Raw genomic sequence first — 19100 nt, 5'->3', positions numbered from 1 at the left:
TGTGAATCACATTCGGACGAACGCGTCACTGGCATTGGGGAATTTTCGGGAATTTTGGGAACACCACACCGACGAAAAAACACCAACCACCACCGTCGCGCCTCATCAATTCTCATAGGGCTTAGTTCGAGAGCAACCGCTCGGACGCTTAAGCCGCCGCTACCTTGATCACGCCACTTCCGTCAACTCACTGCATCGACACACGCACTAGCACACGAATTAACTCGCTGCTATTCTTCGAGCCACAAAGCCAACCGAACGCTTCATTGGCCCAAATACCACCGAGAGCAGTTAAAAATGCTTCAAAACACCGGACACTAACACGGGGGCGGGCGGTGTATTATGGTTTGCGTCTTCTCTCCCAGGGCCCACCCTGCCTGCGAGGCTTTTCGCGATCCTACGAGGACTCCGGGTCCGCACAACTGCGGACATGCGGCCCACACTTGCCGCCAACCGCCGCGTGGGTTAAGCGTTGCGGCTCAGCGTGCTGGGAAAATGACTGAGCCTGACGGACTGTGAATGGTTGAGGAACCAGGCTTACTCGGGTCGACTCGGGCCGCGTCCGAAATTGCGTTCCGGTGCATATCGGAGCAGTGCGTTGATGCGACTGAAAAAATAACGGGGAAAACGCCGCGCAAAGGACTGAATGCCATCGTGTCGAGCAGGCGCGCTCTGCCAAACGCCCTGTTGTCTCGCTCGCACTGCCGGCCCGTATGCGCTTCCCCCTGTGACCACTTGGCGCGCACCCGCCTCAGGGGTGGGGAAAACTACCCGACACTCACGAGTGCGCGCACCCCCCGCGGTCACTCACCAACACTAGCGTGCACGTGCAGCGTATGGAATCGGAATCATGACCACCCCAACAATTGCATGCACAAGACGATCGGCGCATGCGAAACGCCGTTTGCATCGGGAAGTGCAGTTCTCGCCGAAACTGCATCCGTTGCACTCGTTCCGCTGTCGCTCCGGTGCGGTTGGACACCGTTCTCGCTTGTGCCCGTTCGCTCGTGCTGCGAATAAAGAACAACCGAATGCGTTTTCCCCTTTTTTCGGGGTGTGCGGTAGCGGCAGCGAGGTTACGGTGCAGCGCTGCCCTTGCACATGCACTTTAGAACGAGATAACGATAGATGCGCAGTTCCGAGAACGAACGAAGTTGGAGCGTGAGATGGAAGTCGTTCGGAACAAACACCAGCGAAGGGCGAGCGATCGCTTTAGTGTGCGTTTTTGTATCGGTAGTGGCCGTAGTGGTAAGACGAAGATTGGCGCACTTCCGCCTCATCGCGTTCTCCCCCTTTCTGTCCTTCGCCCGCTGATGGTGTCTCTTCTCCCGTCGCGTGAATTGGGAGACTAAATTTAGTGGCCTAAAAAATGTCTCTCCCTCTCTATTGCAAACTGGAATAGGGAAAAAAAAACTAACCTACACCCTGCACTGTGGGAGGGTTGTGCATTAGGGGTTGAATCACAAATTGGAATTATCCTTCTCCCTTTCTGGACCTTCATTCTGAATGCGTGTGTGTGTGTGGTTTTTTTGTTCTGTTTGTACGCTCTTAGCCTGTTGCTTTCTCGCTCTTTCGCTCCGGATTTTGCATCATATGCGGAAGAAGCTCGCAACGAAATGCGCTCCAAGCGGTGGTCCATGCGACTGGAACGTGCTTAGAAAATTGGCACTTCTTGCGTACTTGGAATTATAATGCAGTCTTGCAACCGACGACGATAATGTGACGATGAAAGATGATGATGCGTTGAGAAACGCAGAAACTCGCGTGTGTGAGTGCGTATGGATGTGAGTTGATGAGAAAAAGGGTTGGTGGGGAAGGGAGTGCAGTGCGGATGTGGAGAGACGATCAGCGGACGGCGCTGTAATGGAGTGATGTGAAACAGAAGGGTTTCGAAGGACATGATATGGAGCCGATGGAACGGAACGAGAGAGTTTGCCAAATGTTGCATGCACAGTGGAGAACCGAGTGGGATAAAGAAACTTGTTGCATCTTGCAATAGTGCAGCAAACGGCAGCAGCAGCATGGTGAGATCGCTTCTCACTGCTCGCTACTCATTGTCCTTCTTCCCTGGGTTTTCTATTTGCTGGTGTGCTTCTTTCTTTTGGGGGCTTTTGGGATGTTAGCTCCGAAGCTATAAAATACACTTGCCATCTTAGAGTTCCCTTTTTCTGGACATCACCAAACAAATGGACGAACAATTGTGCCTTACAACATGGGTAACGGACAAGCGATAAGACTGAAATAATGAGTTACCTTTTCAACCACATATTTTGATATTCTTATCAGAAAACAACATATAAGGTGACCTTACCCGTAAGACTAAGATTGATCGCTAAGTTCGTACAGGAGAAGAGTTTGAAGTTCGTGTTGTCTCATAATATTTTAATATATTGACACGGAACCACATTCGAACTGCTGTTATTAGAACTGTAGGTATTAGAACTGCTGTTTTCCCAGAAATCCTTGAATTTATGAGCTGATAGGTGGAGCACAATCTGCGGAACACAAGCAAAACGCTGTTTTGCTCTGTTTTCAAGTTGTTGATGAGGTTAGTTAGTGAATCTGTGATTAGTGTCTTGGAGTGGAGCCTTATTTTGATAAGAAACAGTTTACTGCGTGTGCGTATGTAGTATGCGTTTGGGGTTGCGAAAATGCATTACTCTGATAAGCACACTGAAGTGTATGCGACTGTTTACACAAACTATGAGGGCACTGTACATTGCGAAAGTCACAACCGAGTCGGTTCATCCAAACATGTTGGGAATGTTTGTAAATAACGGCTCGTTTCATTCAAATATAGTTCGTTCGTATGTCATTGACGACGGCACAATTGTATAATTGAGGAATAGTACTTCCGTATTGTTTTATTTCAAATTAATTGAAGGGCGAACAGAATAACACAAAGTTTTCATATTTATACATGACATCAGCTCCACTCCGTGCATGACATAAATAAACGATGCATTGCAAGCTACAACATATTGCACTATTTGACAAATAATTCGCTAAACTTTGTTCATGTTATTGATACTATGTTTAAAAAAATAACACTGTCCATACTTATTAGGGATTATTATTTGTAGCTTAAAAAAACACTAATACTTCATTGACAGCATTTGGGGCGTGGTTTGAAATATTAAAAAGAGATTTGATAAGAAGTGTTTGAAAAATAATATTTTTGTCACTACAAATTCTTTCAGTTGTGCTAAATGAGGCGTTGAATCCAACTTTAAATAACCGCTTTTCCATCAGTTTCAACAATTCAGTGAGTTGATTTCACCTAAAAAAAGTCAAACAGCCGCAAAGTATTGGCACACGATTCAACAGGTGGTTGTTTAGGATTCCATTCGCATCATGGTGCCATAATTCTTAGATATTCTTTTCATTCATTATTATTCCACATCAGTTGAAGAAATAAGTGACAAAACATATTTAAGCGAACGAAAGTTAATTAAAAACAGTTGAAAATGACCAACTCACCCACGTTGTTCATTTTGTCTTCGGAATTTTCAATTGGTTGCAGATCATGCAACGCCGCAGGCTGTAGCTGATCAATTGACGTATGATGAACGCGATGATGAAAGTGTTGACATTTGGTATTAGACTGTGGTTCAATAAGCCCTCCTCCACCGTGAGATATCACTTCGGAACCGAAGCAAAACATTTCGCTCTAATCACTTGTCATCGGTGCATAAATATTTAATACTAAGCGTTTTGAAGCAACTCCAACTTACGATCACTGCTCTACTGTTAATCCATAAATTTGACACACGATGAACAGTTTAAGCATTTACAATGCAGCACTAACACAACACGAGATTAATTTTAGAAGGGTTTCTTCAATTCTGGGTACCAGTTTCACCACAGTAAGATAGTCACGACACTTTGCTATGTCGAGATTTCACGATTCCACAAACCACCATGCGTCTCCACCAGTCAGCTGATAAATCACATCCTTTGTGGGTCAACCTAACAACAGGTGGCATAAGCGCATTACATTCCAAAGTTGTTTTGAAACTCCGACATTTTATACTAATAGTACACTGATCTTATACTGATTAATAGTTACTAAATTTTCTCCTTCCTCGAGACACTTTTGGACTGGTGGAACTTCCTTTAAAACTGTCTCTGTAACGGTCAAAATATTGGGGTGGACACTCGTAAGGATCGCTAGCAGCGCACGGTATTGTTGTTCGAGAACTACTACAACATCCGAATCGACCCGGTCCGGGCGAGAGTCACTTGTTGCACTCGCCATCGACGAAAAACTTGTCCAAATAAAAGCGACGACATTGCCGAGAATGCGGAAGTGCATGGAGACGCAGGCGTGACAGGAAATGGCGAGTGGTTCGGTGGTTCCGAAAAATTGCTCCAAGTCACCCACCCCCGTGCGCTCCCAAAGAAGTGCACAAAGCACGATGATCAAGTGGAGGTGCAGCGCTAGGGTTTAGCGTGCTGGTGTCTAGTGCCACACTATTCGACAGCCTCCTGTAGTCCACTTCCGCAGCAACCTATTCCAGCGTTCCTCCGGCAGCATTTCAGCACAAAAAATGGGTATGAAGCACGAACGTATTTAGTTTCGCTAGTTCGCTGGCGGACTGGCAAGGGGTGGGGTGGTGAGACGTCCCGAAAACTGCCGAACTCCGAACGAACCCCAAACGAATTCACATTTCGTCCAGGACGCGGCAGATGGAAGAACGTCGAGCGGGTTGCGGTGCGGTGCTCCTAGCGACTAGTTTTTCTACAACATCATAACAAGGATGCCGTAGTGTTTGTGCCAATGCATCCGAAAAAGAGTGCACATGTGTGAGAGCGAGAAAACGCCAGCGATAGGGAAAACGAGAGAGCAGCACGCGAAGTCGATGAAGCGACTAGGAAGCCGAAATGCATCGCGATTACACGATCGTGGGCGCTCACGCGGGTGGAAGGAAGGTCTTGAAAAATGTACAAAACAAAGAGTTGTAAAAAAGAAAAAGTTTTGCCACCCACCAACCTGCACCGACGCATACAATGCAAAGGTTGCAGCTGCATGTGGGCGAGAAAGAGACCACGATCGTGAAACTGTGCTGCGGGGAAGGGAACGACCGGTGACTGAGGAGCATGCAATAGACGACTAGAAAATGGCAAATACGAACAGGATCCTTCGGGATTCGGTGCTTCCAAAAAAAAAAAAAAAAGCGGAAAGGAAGAATACAACCAAATCCACAGCCCCGAACGGTTGAACGAACGAGCGCTGGATGCACACGAGCGTCGAATCGAACGAACGAAAAGTGACGAACGAAAAATAGCCAAATCGCCACGGTACTCTTACCACGGAAGCTTGATAACTAAAAACATTTTCAGCACGGTGCCACGATCAGCGACGGTGTGTGCGAGTGTGCGAAAGCGGGCAGATGGAAAGTAATAACAGCAGCGCGGCACGGGAATAAAAAAAAACACGCACATGGAATTCTTTCCAGTCCGTAAGAGAGGTGTGCGAACGGAAAAGAAGATCAACACGAACACTAACAGCTTAAGTAGTGATTCAAGAAATGGGCCAGGAGACGCTAGTGTCAGGTAGAGTGCGAGCGTAAAAAACATAATAAAATGAGGAAATGAAAACTAGCACTCGCGGGCAGAGAGTGGATTGGTGGCTACCGGGGCAAAGAATAAGATATACCCCTGGACAGGATACCGAAAAAATCCTATAAAAATTTCACGGCACAGGGAACGGGATGGCTGGCTAACGTGCGGTAAATCGGAAAACAGAAAACGCTACGCTTTGCTGAACTGTTTGGCGCTATGTGCGAAAACTACAGCAAGGAAACTACATAATGCATCCAAATGTTATTATATACACACCAGTTTTTTATTTTAATTCTCACACCACCAAACAGAGTGAGAGAGAGAGAGAGAGAGAGAGAGAGAGAGAGAGAGAGAGTCGGCGGAAAGGGGGGAAAAGGGTATCTGGAGCTCAGTTCTTATATTTTGGCTCATCGCTATCTCTTTTGCTGGGGTTTTGTGCTGTGTTTTTTTAAATCAAAATAAAGGAACTGCATCCATGTTTAATTATTTCTTTGATTATATTGCCTTTTCCTCCATGGTGGGGTTTAAGGTTTGTTTTAATTTTGTTCCGCACAAGCAGTATGAAGTATGCGCAGCGAGTTTCCTTCTGTTTCAAAGTCATTTAAAACTGAATTAACAAACGACAATTTCTAAAACTTTCATAAACATAAACAACACATTTTTTAAGGCGGCTCAGAAAAGCAACACGTATGGTCGTGTCTTGAAAGCGCCACCATGCGACTCCATCGACTGCTTCCTTCGTGTAAGGACGGCTTTGCTTCAAAAGCATGAGATGCAACGTGTATAATGCCACACGCTAGGGTAAAACCACCTGTTGGCGGTTTGTTGATGCATATTGACTGGAACGGTGCCAACCGTAATGCAATGCACGTTTTATGTGTTGGCTGGGAATTGGTGTGTGGCAGCGACTCTCGATTGGTTCCCATTTTTTAAGGGAATATATTAAGGGATGTATACAAAAGGTAAAAAAAGGCTTCTTGTAAAAAACAATGTTAATTGGAATTTTAGTAAAAGATATTCAAGCTACAACATTCTTGAAAGAAATTAGCTAGCGAAATAGGTACAAGCTTTACTAAAATTCTAAGACTTGTATTATGAAGAAACATTCACATTTAGCTTCCGATATTAATATTATCAATACATACATTAATCATAAATATTAGTTGTATGAAATTAGGTAACTTTTTTTGCTTATGAAGGCTATCGGTAAAATTGTTTGCTAAAACTGTACAATACTTCACAAAAGGTGAAAAGGCTTTCGGAACGTTGCTCAACTGAGATGAAAGGCTGGACGCCAATTCCTGGACAAGCACGAACTGTAAGGATGCTTTCCACGGTGCATAGGTATTTGTGAAGGGGTTTTCGTGTGAGGCAGCATTTGCGCTGTGCGCATTATTCTTATTGAGCGTGAAAAAAAGCAACAATGAAAAAAAATACTTCAACTCAAACCAAACAGACGAAAAAAAAAAATAAAACAAAATAAAATGCATGGCAACAACAACAAAACTTCATCTAAAATCGCATCGGGTACATTTTTTACCTTCATGCGCCATGATGGGGAAAATGCAATGAAGAAAAATCTCCATGATGGTACGGCCAAAAAAAAAACTCCCCATCTAAAGCACAGCTGAGGAAAAGAAACATTCAGCTGGAGGCCGTGATCAACCGAAAGAAACAGAAACAGTGGCATAAACGAACGAGCAGAACAGATGGAACAGAGACATAGATATACTAAGGAGCGTATCGGGAAAAAATCAACTCCCTTCGCACCACCCGTGCATCTCTACTCGCAGCAGTGGGGACGGGCAGCAAAGAAGCTTGATGCAATTTTTATACACTATTCCTTTTCCCACACAGTGGGAGAGTGTTCGCAAGGATATATATATATATATATATACACGTGTGTACGTGTGCGTCAATTTTGCCGTTTTGCCTCGTCGAGGTTGATAGTTTGCGTCTTGGTATTGCATTGGCGGAAGCGGATATCATCAATATTTTTTTTCGGTTTTTTCTCCACTAAAAATCCGAACTCAACTGGACATCTCGCTCAAGATGCAAGCAGCAACCCGGCTGGTCCGGTCGCCACGGCAATGAAACGATCGGAACGTGGAGACGACAGCGGATGGCCATCCTATTTTTTAAGCACAGCTTTTCTCACCTCCCACCCGAAGTGGGTGGCATTTCTCGTGCTTTCCTTCTGTTCTTTCCTTCGTTGAATGGAAGTTGAGGAAGGGTGGTAGCTCGTACTTTGATATTCGGTTTTTGCATTGACCCTACGAGTGAACTCCACTACAGTGGCACACAGAGTGGACCGCACTCTCGCACACATACAGACACACACATGAAAATTAGAGCTAGGTGGCAACTCGGACCAAAGGGAACTCCCGTCCCGTGGTGCAAAGGGTGCAGCGCAAAGACTCAATATCGCGTTTCGTTACCCAGCGTCGGCCGTGGCGGTGGCGTGTAGAATGAAAATGAATAATAAATAAGCACATAAGGAAGCGCATCGTTGCCAGTGCTGTGCAATGTCCGGGACTCGCCCTGGACGGTCAGGAACGTGGTCGGGGTTCTGGGCAAAAACTTTCCAGCGAAGGAACGAGTCCATGCGTACCATGAGGTTGGTTGGATGGAAGGTGGAAAAAATTAGATCCTTGCCCGAAACCGAATGCCGCGAAAGGATAAAACAAGAAGCGACACAAGAGCGGACGCAAGCGAAAGGATGTGCTGTGAAAAAAATCATTAATTTTTGCTTCCCTCGCCCCATGCGGATGGGAGTGTGGCGGGAAGAGAGCGGTCAGGGCTGTTTCTCCACTGCGTTGTCCGAGTGTGAGTATATTTTAAGCTGCACGTATTGCTTAGCACTTCTTGTCGGAGCTGCTCTCTTTTACTCTCGCTGAGCTGATGCCACGAACGGAGCTGCAACTGGGGACTTTCTAATGAAGAAACGGGCCCATAGTGTGCCTTTTTTTCGCTATGTTTTTAACTCAAACCCAAATCATACTCATGGGCATGTGTCCGGTTCCACCAACATGCTGGCGAAACAAGGGACAGCATCGGATTTTTTTCGATTTTACTTGCCCGAAGAGCAAAAACTGTACGGATTGGCTTCGAAATTGGACAAAGAACGAAAATGAACGACCAAAGTGAGGGAAAGTACAAAATCATCGCCCCGGATCAAAACTGGCTGGGCCAGAAGGAACTTTCAACAGAAGTTAGCACAAGCTTGAAGGGTGGACTGAAGCAAGTGAGTGTCGTCCGAAAGTTCCCCAGCGCTACCTTGGGCAATCGTCTATCCTGATGGATCTAGAAGACGAAACTGGTGGCAATGTCCAGACAAAGAGGACAGTATTGGGCAGCGTTTTTGATAGTCGCTAAACTAAACGATCGCAAATGAAGTGTTGGTAACAAGGAAAGCCCTTCCTTAAGATAATTGAAGGATTTAATTCAATTTATTAATTTATGAAAATTCTCACCTATTAATGAATTATGATACATTTTCATTATTTATACTACAACATTGGGCATAATTCTATAAAATTAGATATATTTTACAAAATTGTTGAAATATTAACTACGCACATATTAACTACACTAAACCGAAGTGGCTTGTTGGTGTGTTGGTAGCGTTGCTGGTCCTCACACGACAGGACCGTTCCAAAACCTCATCTAGACTAATTCCCCGTACCAAGTTCTGAGTATCTGGCTACGTGGTAAAATAAGTCTAGTATGTCAGAAATGGCAGGCCACATGACCCAGTACGCCGTTATCGCAAGAAGAAGACTCATCTTAGTACAAAAACGGATAAGAAGCAGAAAAATCTTTTGAAGCATCAAACCTGGTTAAAAACCAACTGGTACTTTGAACTAGTGATGAGAATTTCGTTCCAAACCTACTAGGTTCTTGCAGTTCCTTGAGTAGAACGATCGAACCTAGGTGCAAAAAAACATAAAGTAGGCTTTTTCACCTACAAGTTATGTTCAACTTGCAAAGATTATAACGATAACTCATATTAATAATTATAATAATAATAACAGTAATTATAACTTCTGTTACTCTTTCTCAAAGCCGAGTAGAGTGTAAGCAACACTCACAGTGACAAGAATGTGTTCATGTTTCTTCAATGATTTTCTGCAATATAATACTCTTTGTTATATTCCATTCTCATAGGTAACAACTGTTCGTATACCACGATATTTGTGGTAGGCTTAGAAGGTTACATTCTGTGCGGAACGAATTTTCTCTACAACTGGACAGACCTAGCGTCGATCGATGACCCTTTTGTCAAACCTGACTTTGCTCCTAGCACCACCTGGTGTGCGATCCTGTAAATAAATTCGCTACATTCAGCAACACTAGCAGACAACTATTTCGCCCGGTTCCCGGCAAGACGTTGTTTACATTAACTGACATCTCAAAGCAAATCGTACTAACATGCATGGTTATTTTAATTTTCTCGTGAAAGTGGATTCAACGAACCTGCTAGGTTCGTTCAGTTACTTTAAGCAAAGAACCTAGTTCCGTTCAGTTTCGCAAAAAAAACGAATTTTCCCATCACTACTTTAAACATAGTGATTTATATTTATTTGGGCTAACGTCAATTTCAGTCATACAAGCTTATTCCATTAATTTGGACTCTTGCTCGTACGCCAACGTATATCTTTGAGCCGAGCATGCATTTCTCATTCGAATATATTTGGCTTCTATCCAACGATTGTTCACATTAACAAGAGTAATGACTCTGGCAACCTGTTGCTTGTTCCTGGAAAACATACAACTATTAATTTGTTGTGTTGCGTTACATATTAACTACGAATACTTTTTTTAAAATTTCGGATATTTATTTAGCCAATAAGTTAAACATTTCAGAATCTAAACAATGTTAATCGCTTATTACAGTTATTAAAAACAATCATAAAATATACCTCACAAAATAATGACAAGAATCGATAAGCCGTTTAAGCACGAACGATAACTTTCCCATTCACCCTGGAGACTCCATTTCACGCAGTAAGCTAAATACTGCCCACCAATACGACCGGAAGCAGCCGTTGCAGCAACATAAACAATAACAGCAACAGAAAGATGCAAACTTTTGCCAACATTCCATTCATCCGGCCAGTACGACATTATCTCTTGCACCGGCGTTACGTTCCATGCGCTCTTTGGGTAAGGGTCGCATTGAGTAGGCCTTCCGTCCGCTTCCTAGCATATCGGGCAAGATGTGCTAGCGGCAACGGTATGCTACCACCACTAGACAGCACGGCACAGACTGTGTCGGATCGGCCCATCAACAAGTGTTTCCGCTAGCAGTACCAAGCGAAGCTCACCATCGCCATTCGGCAACGGTTGTGGCATGCTGCCAACGTGCGCCCTATGATGGTGGTCACACCGATGCGGCGTCACGCCATTATTCGCCATCGCCCAAAAACGCCAAACCACCAGTGGAGAGCACTTGACGCGCTTAGCGCATGGAATCGTATGATGAGACGAGCTTCTCCATTGCTCTATTGCCAACATGGGGCTTCAGTACGCGAGGCGATGAAATTATCTTCGTATCGCGTTGCCTGCTGCCATGTCGCGAGCTTTCGGTGGATGGTGCGCTTGGTCGCTGCCGTAAACAAACAATATCCGTTGCGTGACACACACAAAAAACAGCTCGCATGCCCGTTCCCGTACGGCTGATGGAATCGAGTATCAAAAAACGATGGCAGACGAGTGAAGACACTCCAGATAAAATGCCTCCTTCCGGGAAGTTGGCTGTCTGGTTAGTGTGGGTTGATATTTGGTTAAAATTTACCGCATCATCAACATTCGCAACTAGTGCAGTCTCTCGTAGGTTTCGCCTCAATCGCATCACACCGACACCTGCTGTGTCCTAACAATTTTAATACGTGCAATGGCAATTCTAAGGACAATGGAGGCGCCTGGTGAAAATTGCCTACTAAGGTAAAAGAGCTTCAATTCATTGGAACACACCTTAAATGATGTAACTCCTCCTTTCATTAGCTATACATTAATGTTAAGTATACCGAAATGACCGGAACGTGTACGTACGAAAACGCTTTAAGTAATTGTATTAAATGCAACACTAACAAAAGGCCGAAAAAAGGCGTTTTCCCAACAGGTGCTGCAGCACCTTCTGATACGGATAAAGTTGTACACTCCGCTCACAGACATTGCAATATCATAGGAAACGAAGCCGACAGCCACAACTGGTCACATGCAACAGTCTGCCAGTCCTGTTTCCGTCTGGATTTTGTGGGATTTTTCTCATGCAGAGTGCGGTAGTGCTGTGTGTGGCCCCAAAAATAAAGCAACAGGATACAGCAGCTAGCCAAAAGCTGAATCTCCATCCGGCGGGTGGGTGATAGGAAAATTGGCTTCCGCTTTGTCGGTACAGGCCGGGCATGGAAACCAATTCTCTACCCAGTCGCATTGAAACAGAAAACCTTTCTACCCTGGTTTTTTGTAGCTGTTGTTGTTTTGTTGTTCCTTTTCTTCTGCTCGATACTCATTCGTTGCAGTGAGATGTGCAACAGGCTAAGGTTATTGGAAGTCCTCGCATCTAGCCTGCTTGCGAAACCAATTCGCCCTGGTTGGCACAAACGTTTCAGAACGTTCGTACGGGTGAACAGATTCACCCCGAAAATGGTCAATTCTGTTGGTTTATGGTTACGGTTTCGAGTGCCGGTTCAGTTGAAAAAAAGCCAAATCGGACTGGACCACCGGACCAACGACCAGAAGGACATCGTATCCGTTTCTAACGACCTGAACACCGAGCCTTGGTGTCCACCGGACTGAGGGTCCTACTCGTTTCCATCGTTATGCTTGCGAGGACGAGTGCTCAATGGATACAAAAAGTGCCCACTTGTCCGAAAATGTTGCAGACATAGGCACAGAAGCACACGAGACAGTGTGGCACAGTTAGCAGCTGGTCTGTCGGGAGGCAAACCCAGACGCTTTCACTCCGTTGCAATCGTTTATCTATTCCGAAGGAATGAATGCATCCTTATCGTTTGCCCCAAATAGTCCATTCTAAACGTTGACGGCGAACCTTCGCAACACCAAACGGGTCATTTTCGGAATGGTTAGAATTTCCACAAAATACCTTCCGCCCATGCCACATTGCACTGTCCACGAGCGGGGCGACGAATGCAGACCGGTCCGGTTATCTCTATCAATTTCAAAAAGTTCGCCCCACAAAAAGTTGATCGTTTCAGATTTTGGTGCCATTTAACTTTCGGCCTTTAGGCTGGAAACCCGACAGCGCTAGGGTTGTCAAGGGGTGTTTTGTGGGCCTTCCCGTTGCTCGTTTTCCGTTACACATGCACACTGCAGCGATGATTGCCAGAGATGAGCGTGTGCACGGTCGACATCTGTCTGCCGAGCACATGTTTTCGGTTGTTTGGGCAAATGTTTTTGGCCGCTCGTCAGTTTCGCCGGTTAAAGGGATTAAGTTATTAAGTGATTTCGTTGCGTTCCATGGCGCAACACTTCGAAATGTCGGTGTGTGCAGTGCCAAGTGCAACGGCGGAAGGTGCGCAGGTTAAGGGGCACTTGTTTGGAGTGTAACCACTAGTTGCTTTCTGAGGTTTAGGGTGTTTGTCTGCGTATGTTTGTGTCAAAGATTAGCATGTTTCCTGCCAATTAATAGCACGGTAACGAATTAAAAGTTAGAACACAAACCAGCTAACGAGTGATGAAACGGTTGTGATCGAATTTTATAACCACTATTTCATCAACTCATTCGCGCGTTAAGATGACATTGTTGACATTTCTGTTCCTGTTGGCATACAATTTAAGCTTTCTTCCCAAACAAAGCAGTTTCTTTTATGTGCAGCAGCAGCAGCACCTCGCGATTCGTGATAAAGTGGTATCGATTTCATCGAATGAATAACGCATTATCCAAGTGGTGTGCTGCCACCAATTTCGGCGAGACGGCTTCCATCCATCAATCCTTTGCGCAATATTGGAAAATCCTTCATTGATTTATTTGTGTGAAAAGACCATGGGCTACCATCTGTTTCCGCATCAGCCGTTTATTGTACGCAAAACCCGACCGACATTCCACGAATGCATACACGGTGGGAAAGGAGATCCACCAGCAAAACGCTCCGAACGTCGCACACTTTGATAGCGATTTTGTGCTGTAAAGAAAACTTTTCACCACGCTCCTCCATGGCCAACGTCTCGCCGTCCTCTCGTCCTTGTCGGTGTTTGTCGTTGTTTTCGGTCGTGTTTGAAACGGAAACCTGTTGCCCGTAGCATACAACGCATCGCAACGGCTGTGTGTGTGTGGGTTGGTACACCATCACCGACAACATCGGAAACGGCTGCCACACAGCCACCATCCCTAGCCGCAACCGCTGCTTCCATGGAAAAACGGCGGTAGGAAGCTTTTCCACCACACAGTCACGTGTTTTATTCCATTTCTGGCCAGGGTACACCCGGAAGACGCAGCCAACTTCAGCAAACGAAAGCGATAAGGATGCACGGGAAAATGGCAAGAAAACGAATCGAGAAACGGTGCGTGGCGGAATGGAACTGAACGAAAATTGGACTACCATCCCATTACCAGCGGCATCGGATACGGGATCGTCCGACACGGGTGTGCCGGAGCATGCAGTACACTGGGAAGTGACATTTCCGTTCCTTTCTAGTGCGTTTTTGGTAAGGTAGCGCTGCGCCCCCGGGTGGGAAGAAGTTTTCCGTTCGATCCACATTCAGAAGACAGCCGGCTGCGGGAGCTGGTGTTGGTGCTGGATGCACGGTCAGACGAACCAAGCGAGAGCGAGGCGACAGAAAGGCGATAAAGAAAAGTGCAACCTTCTCGGTCGAAAATATACCATCTCAAGGAGGAGGATTTCCATTCTTCTGTTGCTGCCTGCGACAAGCAGAGCGAGATAGATCAAGCAGGACGCGCTCCACGGCGTCTGGGTGGTGAAAGGAGGAGAGAGCGGCCGCCTTGAAGCACCAACCCAACACATTCGTTCCTGTCATTTCAGGGGTTTTGGGCCAAGACAAATCGGGTGCTGGTTGATGCAGACCGCGTTATACAACAAAAATTGATCGCTTTCCCTATGCAACCGTAGCTGGCGGGTGGAACGCAAGGAGCACGAATTAGTCGAACCAATCCCAATCAGGGGACGGGTAGGCGCAAAACGGTCCCCGACGGGTTGGTATTTTCGTGTTTGTACAGGAAGCCCAAGGAAGGCCACACCGAAAGCAGCACCCGCAGTAAAAGGCTCTCCCGATTGCGCCAAAGGGTGCACATTGAGGAACGGAACTAACGAAAAGCGGAAACGACTGACACACAAGCGCACAAACCTGATTATATTTCCTGTACCGGGGGGTGGTGGGTTGGCTCCTTGGTTCGCCATGCCTTGTGTCCTGGCATCCCTAGCAACCCACCCGACCCAGACGGCGAGTTTCGGTTTTATATACAACGACTTTCTTTCTGTGTGTACGCCATCGCCATCGCCCAGCACCAGTGCACTTCGGACCCATCCACCACGGGAAGCACTAGCGAACGTTTCTCGCTCACACTCACACTATCTCTCTCTGTTTCGCGCAACGCCACGAACAAAGCCTTGGCTTCAGGGTGCGCCTGCAAGACATATACAGACTGCCGCGTCCACCAAAAGGACGCATGCACAACTGGGATGGAGATGGTCGGCAGGATGCGGTGGAGAGGGGGGGTGGGGGGGGAGGACGCGTTAACGAATAAAAAAAGTAAAAAGTGAAACACAGTACAAACTGGTACGTGCCGCTAACAACAAGTATCCCATCCCTTTGCTAGCTGCGTGCGTCAGGAACCGAGTAGGGATGCACTCACACCCACCACCAAAAAGGCTGATAAGGAGTGGTGGGGAGCGTGCAAAGTGGGGGGGGGGGGGTAGTAGTGTAGGGTGGAAAAAAACGTCAGAAAGCAACTCGAAAATATAGGAAAATTTCACTTGTTGCGCGCGTCCAACATGCGGATGCACTACTACTACTACTACTACTACTACTACCACTACTGCTCAGCGACTCGAGAGGAGCCGACTGCTTTTGCGAGGTGTGTCTGAGAGCAAGGTTCGTACGCGGAATCGCGCTCCAAGACAAGACCAACAACAATAAAAAAAAACGTACTTTATTTCGGCATGGCAACAAAAGTCGTAAAGGCAGGGAGATGTTATAACTTTCAACCGTAAAGTTTGCCCCGCCAGGTGTGAATGACAAAATTTGTGCATTCTAAATCGTTTATTGATCCGGCATCGTTACTGCTATGCGCGCCGTGGTAGGTCGCGGGTATGAGAAAACACTCCCTTACTTACATATGCGTTGCAGAATAGAACGATTAAAACAGATATTAAGTACACTTACCGACTATGTGCACCATATTTTTCGTCCACTTGGCCAGCTCTCGTCTTATGTAGCGCCGCTCCTGAACACAGCGAGCGTACGAGCAGTCTGCCATCGTAACGGCCCGGGAGCAGGGTGCTGAAGGTGGACGATTTCCTGCAGACAGCAGCACCCACTTGGTTGCAGCGAACGGCGCACCCGGAGGACACGATTCCAAGAAGCCACAGGTGGTTCCGACTTGGCAATTTGTTGTGCTGGAAAATCTTCGCTGCACATTCGCGCTTCCCACACTGTGCACCGTGCAGATCTGGGCTATTCACTGCTGTTCGCCTAAGTAACATCAATTCACTAAAATAGGTTTAAAAAGCGGCCACGGTAACGTCACACCTGTTGCAATGTTCTCGAGCCAACCTCACTGCCTGCACTTTTTCTTTATGTTTCGCTATCGACTGTTTTCTTCATGTACTATAGTTTGAGAGCTCACACAATCGCGCAAGGGATGTGTTTCTTCACACCCTCGCAAACACGTTCGTTCACACGTTACAGTGATTCCGTGCCGGAAATGGAATGCAAAAACCGCACGGGGCTCACTAGTATCGCCCCACTAAAACGTACACAAACACGCAGAACACACGCGCGCACTCGATATCGGTATCGGCGGTGATGGCTACTACTACTGATGCAGAAAGATGTGCTCGTGGGTGGATGAGGAGGATCTGGGCTGAAAGTAAAGCGAAACGAATGAACACCCAAAACGGGAAAATAAGATAATGGGAAAATATTTTAGAAGTATACCGTCAACAACAAGTGGTCGGGATTTTGAAAACGTACAAAGACCCGTCTGCCGGGAAACGCAAGCGGGAGCTAGACACAGGGCGGGTTGTGCGCAAAACGAGCGACACAGAGCGTCCACCAGCCAAACGCATCCGAACGAACGAGATGCCGCGCAAGAGAAAGGTCCGGAACTCGCCAAACACTGTCTTTTCTGCTGCACACCATGCTGGAACTTCTCGAATACAAACGGAAATGCTAGTGCCGGAAAAAATTATATACATTAAAAAATACACACCAGAAAGTATTGCACACAGCGAAGAAAAATATAAGCGCCGCCGGCGAGAATCGAGGCGGGGAAAAATGAACCGGAAGGTGGGTAAACTAAACGAAATATACAACATTAACTTGTATGGTGCTTGAGCGCAAAAAAAAACAACAAACTCCTCGAACGAAAAGAACGACAGAGGAAAAAAAAACACGAAACACCATATAAACTCCTAAGCAACTTGGCCAGGGAATTGGAAGTCCGGAAATGAAAAGAAATCGTTCAAAAAAATGATGCACACACAAAAAAACAGAAAGAAACGCTATAAGAACGAGGGCCACTTCCGCTCATATACACGCGGCACACATACTCTGTTGGCTGGACGAAAAATGCATCTCTATGGGATGGGGTGGAAATAACGTAACAAAAAAACCAGCTCACACACACACACACACACGCCCGTTGGTATACACACCCGTCGCCCAGCAAATCCTTGGCCACCGTCCGCGGCTTCGTCCACTAAAACGCTGCAATAGCTGCAGTTACTTAGCCTGGGACGGGCGGTTTCTACGCCATGTCTGTGTACGAATACATCCAGACACAGCCAAACAAACAAAAACGCAAACGCAACGCTTGCTAAAGAAGGAAACTTCCACTACCACTAGTGCGCGCAGTTGCAGGGAGTGCACATGAGGTTGGAGATATAGCATTTTTCCGGGCGACAGCAAGACGCCTTCGCGTTCTGGCATTAGTTACTATCGCACTTGCATTGGCTCGCTTTTTTGCCACTAATTTTTTTTTTTTGCTGTGGCCTATTATAACCCTTTAGGGAAGAATTGGTTCGATTTTTGTGGAGCTTCTGTGTCGTACAATAGGGCAGCATAAAAAAAACATCGAGATAACTTTTGAGAAAAATTATAATTTTTTAAATAAACACAGACGGATTCCCACTTGTGTGTTGAGAATTTGTGCGAGTTCCGAATGTACTTACTTTGTTTGGAATGAATTTTAGTTCGAATCAATACGATGATCGTGTTAGCTTAGTGTCATGGAGGCAGAATGACATCTGGAATGAGAAGGAAAGAAGAATCAATCAAACTGTATCAATAAAAACAGATTCGTTTGTGTTTCGTGTTCAAAAGATTAAAATCTTTTATGAATTTGTTTATCCTTTTCTGGCTACTGCGATCAAACATTGTTGCTTCAATATAGCTGAAATTCTAACCGGTTGTCAAAAGATGGCATGCAAATGATTTGTGTTGTCCATCAAAGTTGGCCAATCTTTTCTGCTCAAAAAGATTTGCCAGCTCTGCTCGAATACACCAACACATGCAAGAAAAGGTTTGCAGTGGGTGAAAAATCGAGCAGAAAATTGTATCGTGTGAACATACCTTTCTGCATTTTTTTTAGCAAGAAGCAAATAACAGTAATAATATTAATGAACAAAATATGTAAATCCTAAGATGAAGTTAAACGGGCTTCTTTGCACTGATCCACTAAAACTTGTTTTCAATTAAAAAAAGATGGTAATGATAGTAAATGCAGTTAAGAAAATAATTTATAAAAAAGGATTAACATAAAGAATAGTATAAAGGAGTGAAAAGACAATGCCACCAAATTGATGGTGATACCACAAATCCTGATTTATTCAGCGATGGCGTACAAGTAAGTCGTTCTTTTGAAGTCGTTCAAAAAAACTGTCGAAGGTCAACACCGATTATAGCATTGATTTTTAGATACAGTAGGGTTCTAGCAGAAAACAGGTCCTTCTACAATATGAAGAAACTTCTCTACTCAAAACACCTGTTGCGAAGAAAGAAGCTGGGACTATGTAGACCTTATAGTTCCCGTACTCACATACGCCTCTGAGACATGGACTTCAACCAAAACGAAAACCTCATAGTCGCATTCGTGAGGAAGACGCTCAGAAGAAGTACGCGTAGAATGACAATGGAGGAGTCGCTATAGTGACAAGTTTGATGACTTTTGCAATGAACTCACTATCGCACAGCGAATTATACTGGCTATGGTGGGCTGGTCATGTTATTAAAATGGCACCGAACGACTCAGCCCGTAAGGTCCATCTAGTTAATCCAAATGAATATTGGTGCCATGACAGGCAACATAACAAACACATTGGTTGTTCCGCCAG

The 19100-nt window shown here is 45.6% G+C and overlaps 1 protein-coding gene across 1 annotated transcript in view; it reads right to left on the bottom strand.

Moving 5' to 3' along the window:
- Positions 1-16024, bottom strand: part of LOC128709686 (mushroom body large-type Kenyon cell-specific protein 1-like) — a 68986-nt gene extending 52962 nt beyond the window's left edge. Inside the window, exon 1 of the mRNA XM_053804696.1 lies at positions 15931-16024. Coding sequence (XP_053660671.1) covers positions 15931-16024 — 94 coding nt within the window. The remainder of the gene's footprint in view (positions 1-15930) is intronic.
- Positions 16025-19100: the final 3076 nt, after the last annotated feature.

The sequence above is a fragment of the Anopheles marshallii genome, chromosome 2 (assembly GCF_943734725.1).
Source record: "Anopheles marshallii chromosome 2, idAnoMarsDA_429_01, whole genome shotgun sequence".
Classification (NCBI taxonomy): Eukaryota; Metazoa; Arthropoda; class Insecta; order Diptera; family Culicidae; genus Anopheles; species Anopheles marshallii.
This window is presented reverse-complemented; position numbering and strand designations above follow the sequence as displayed.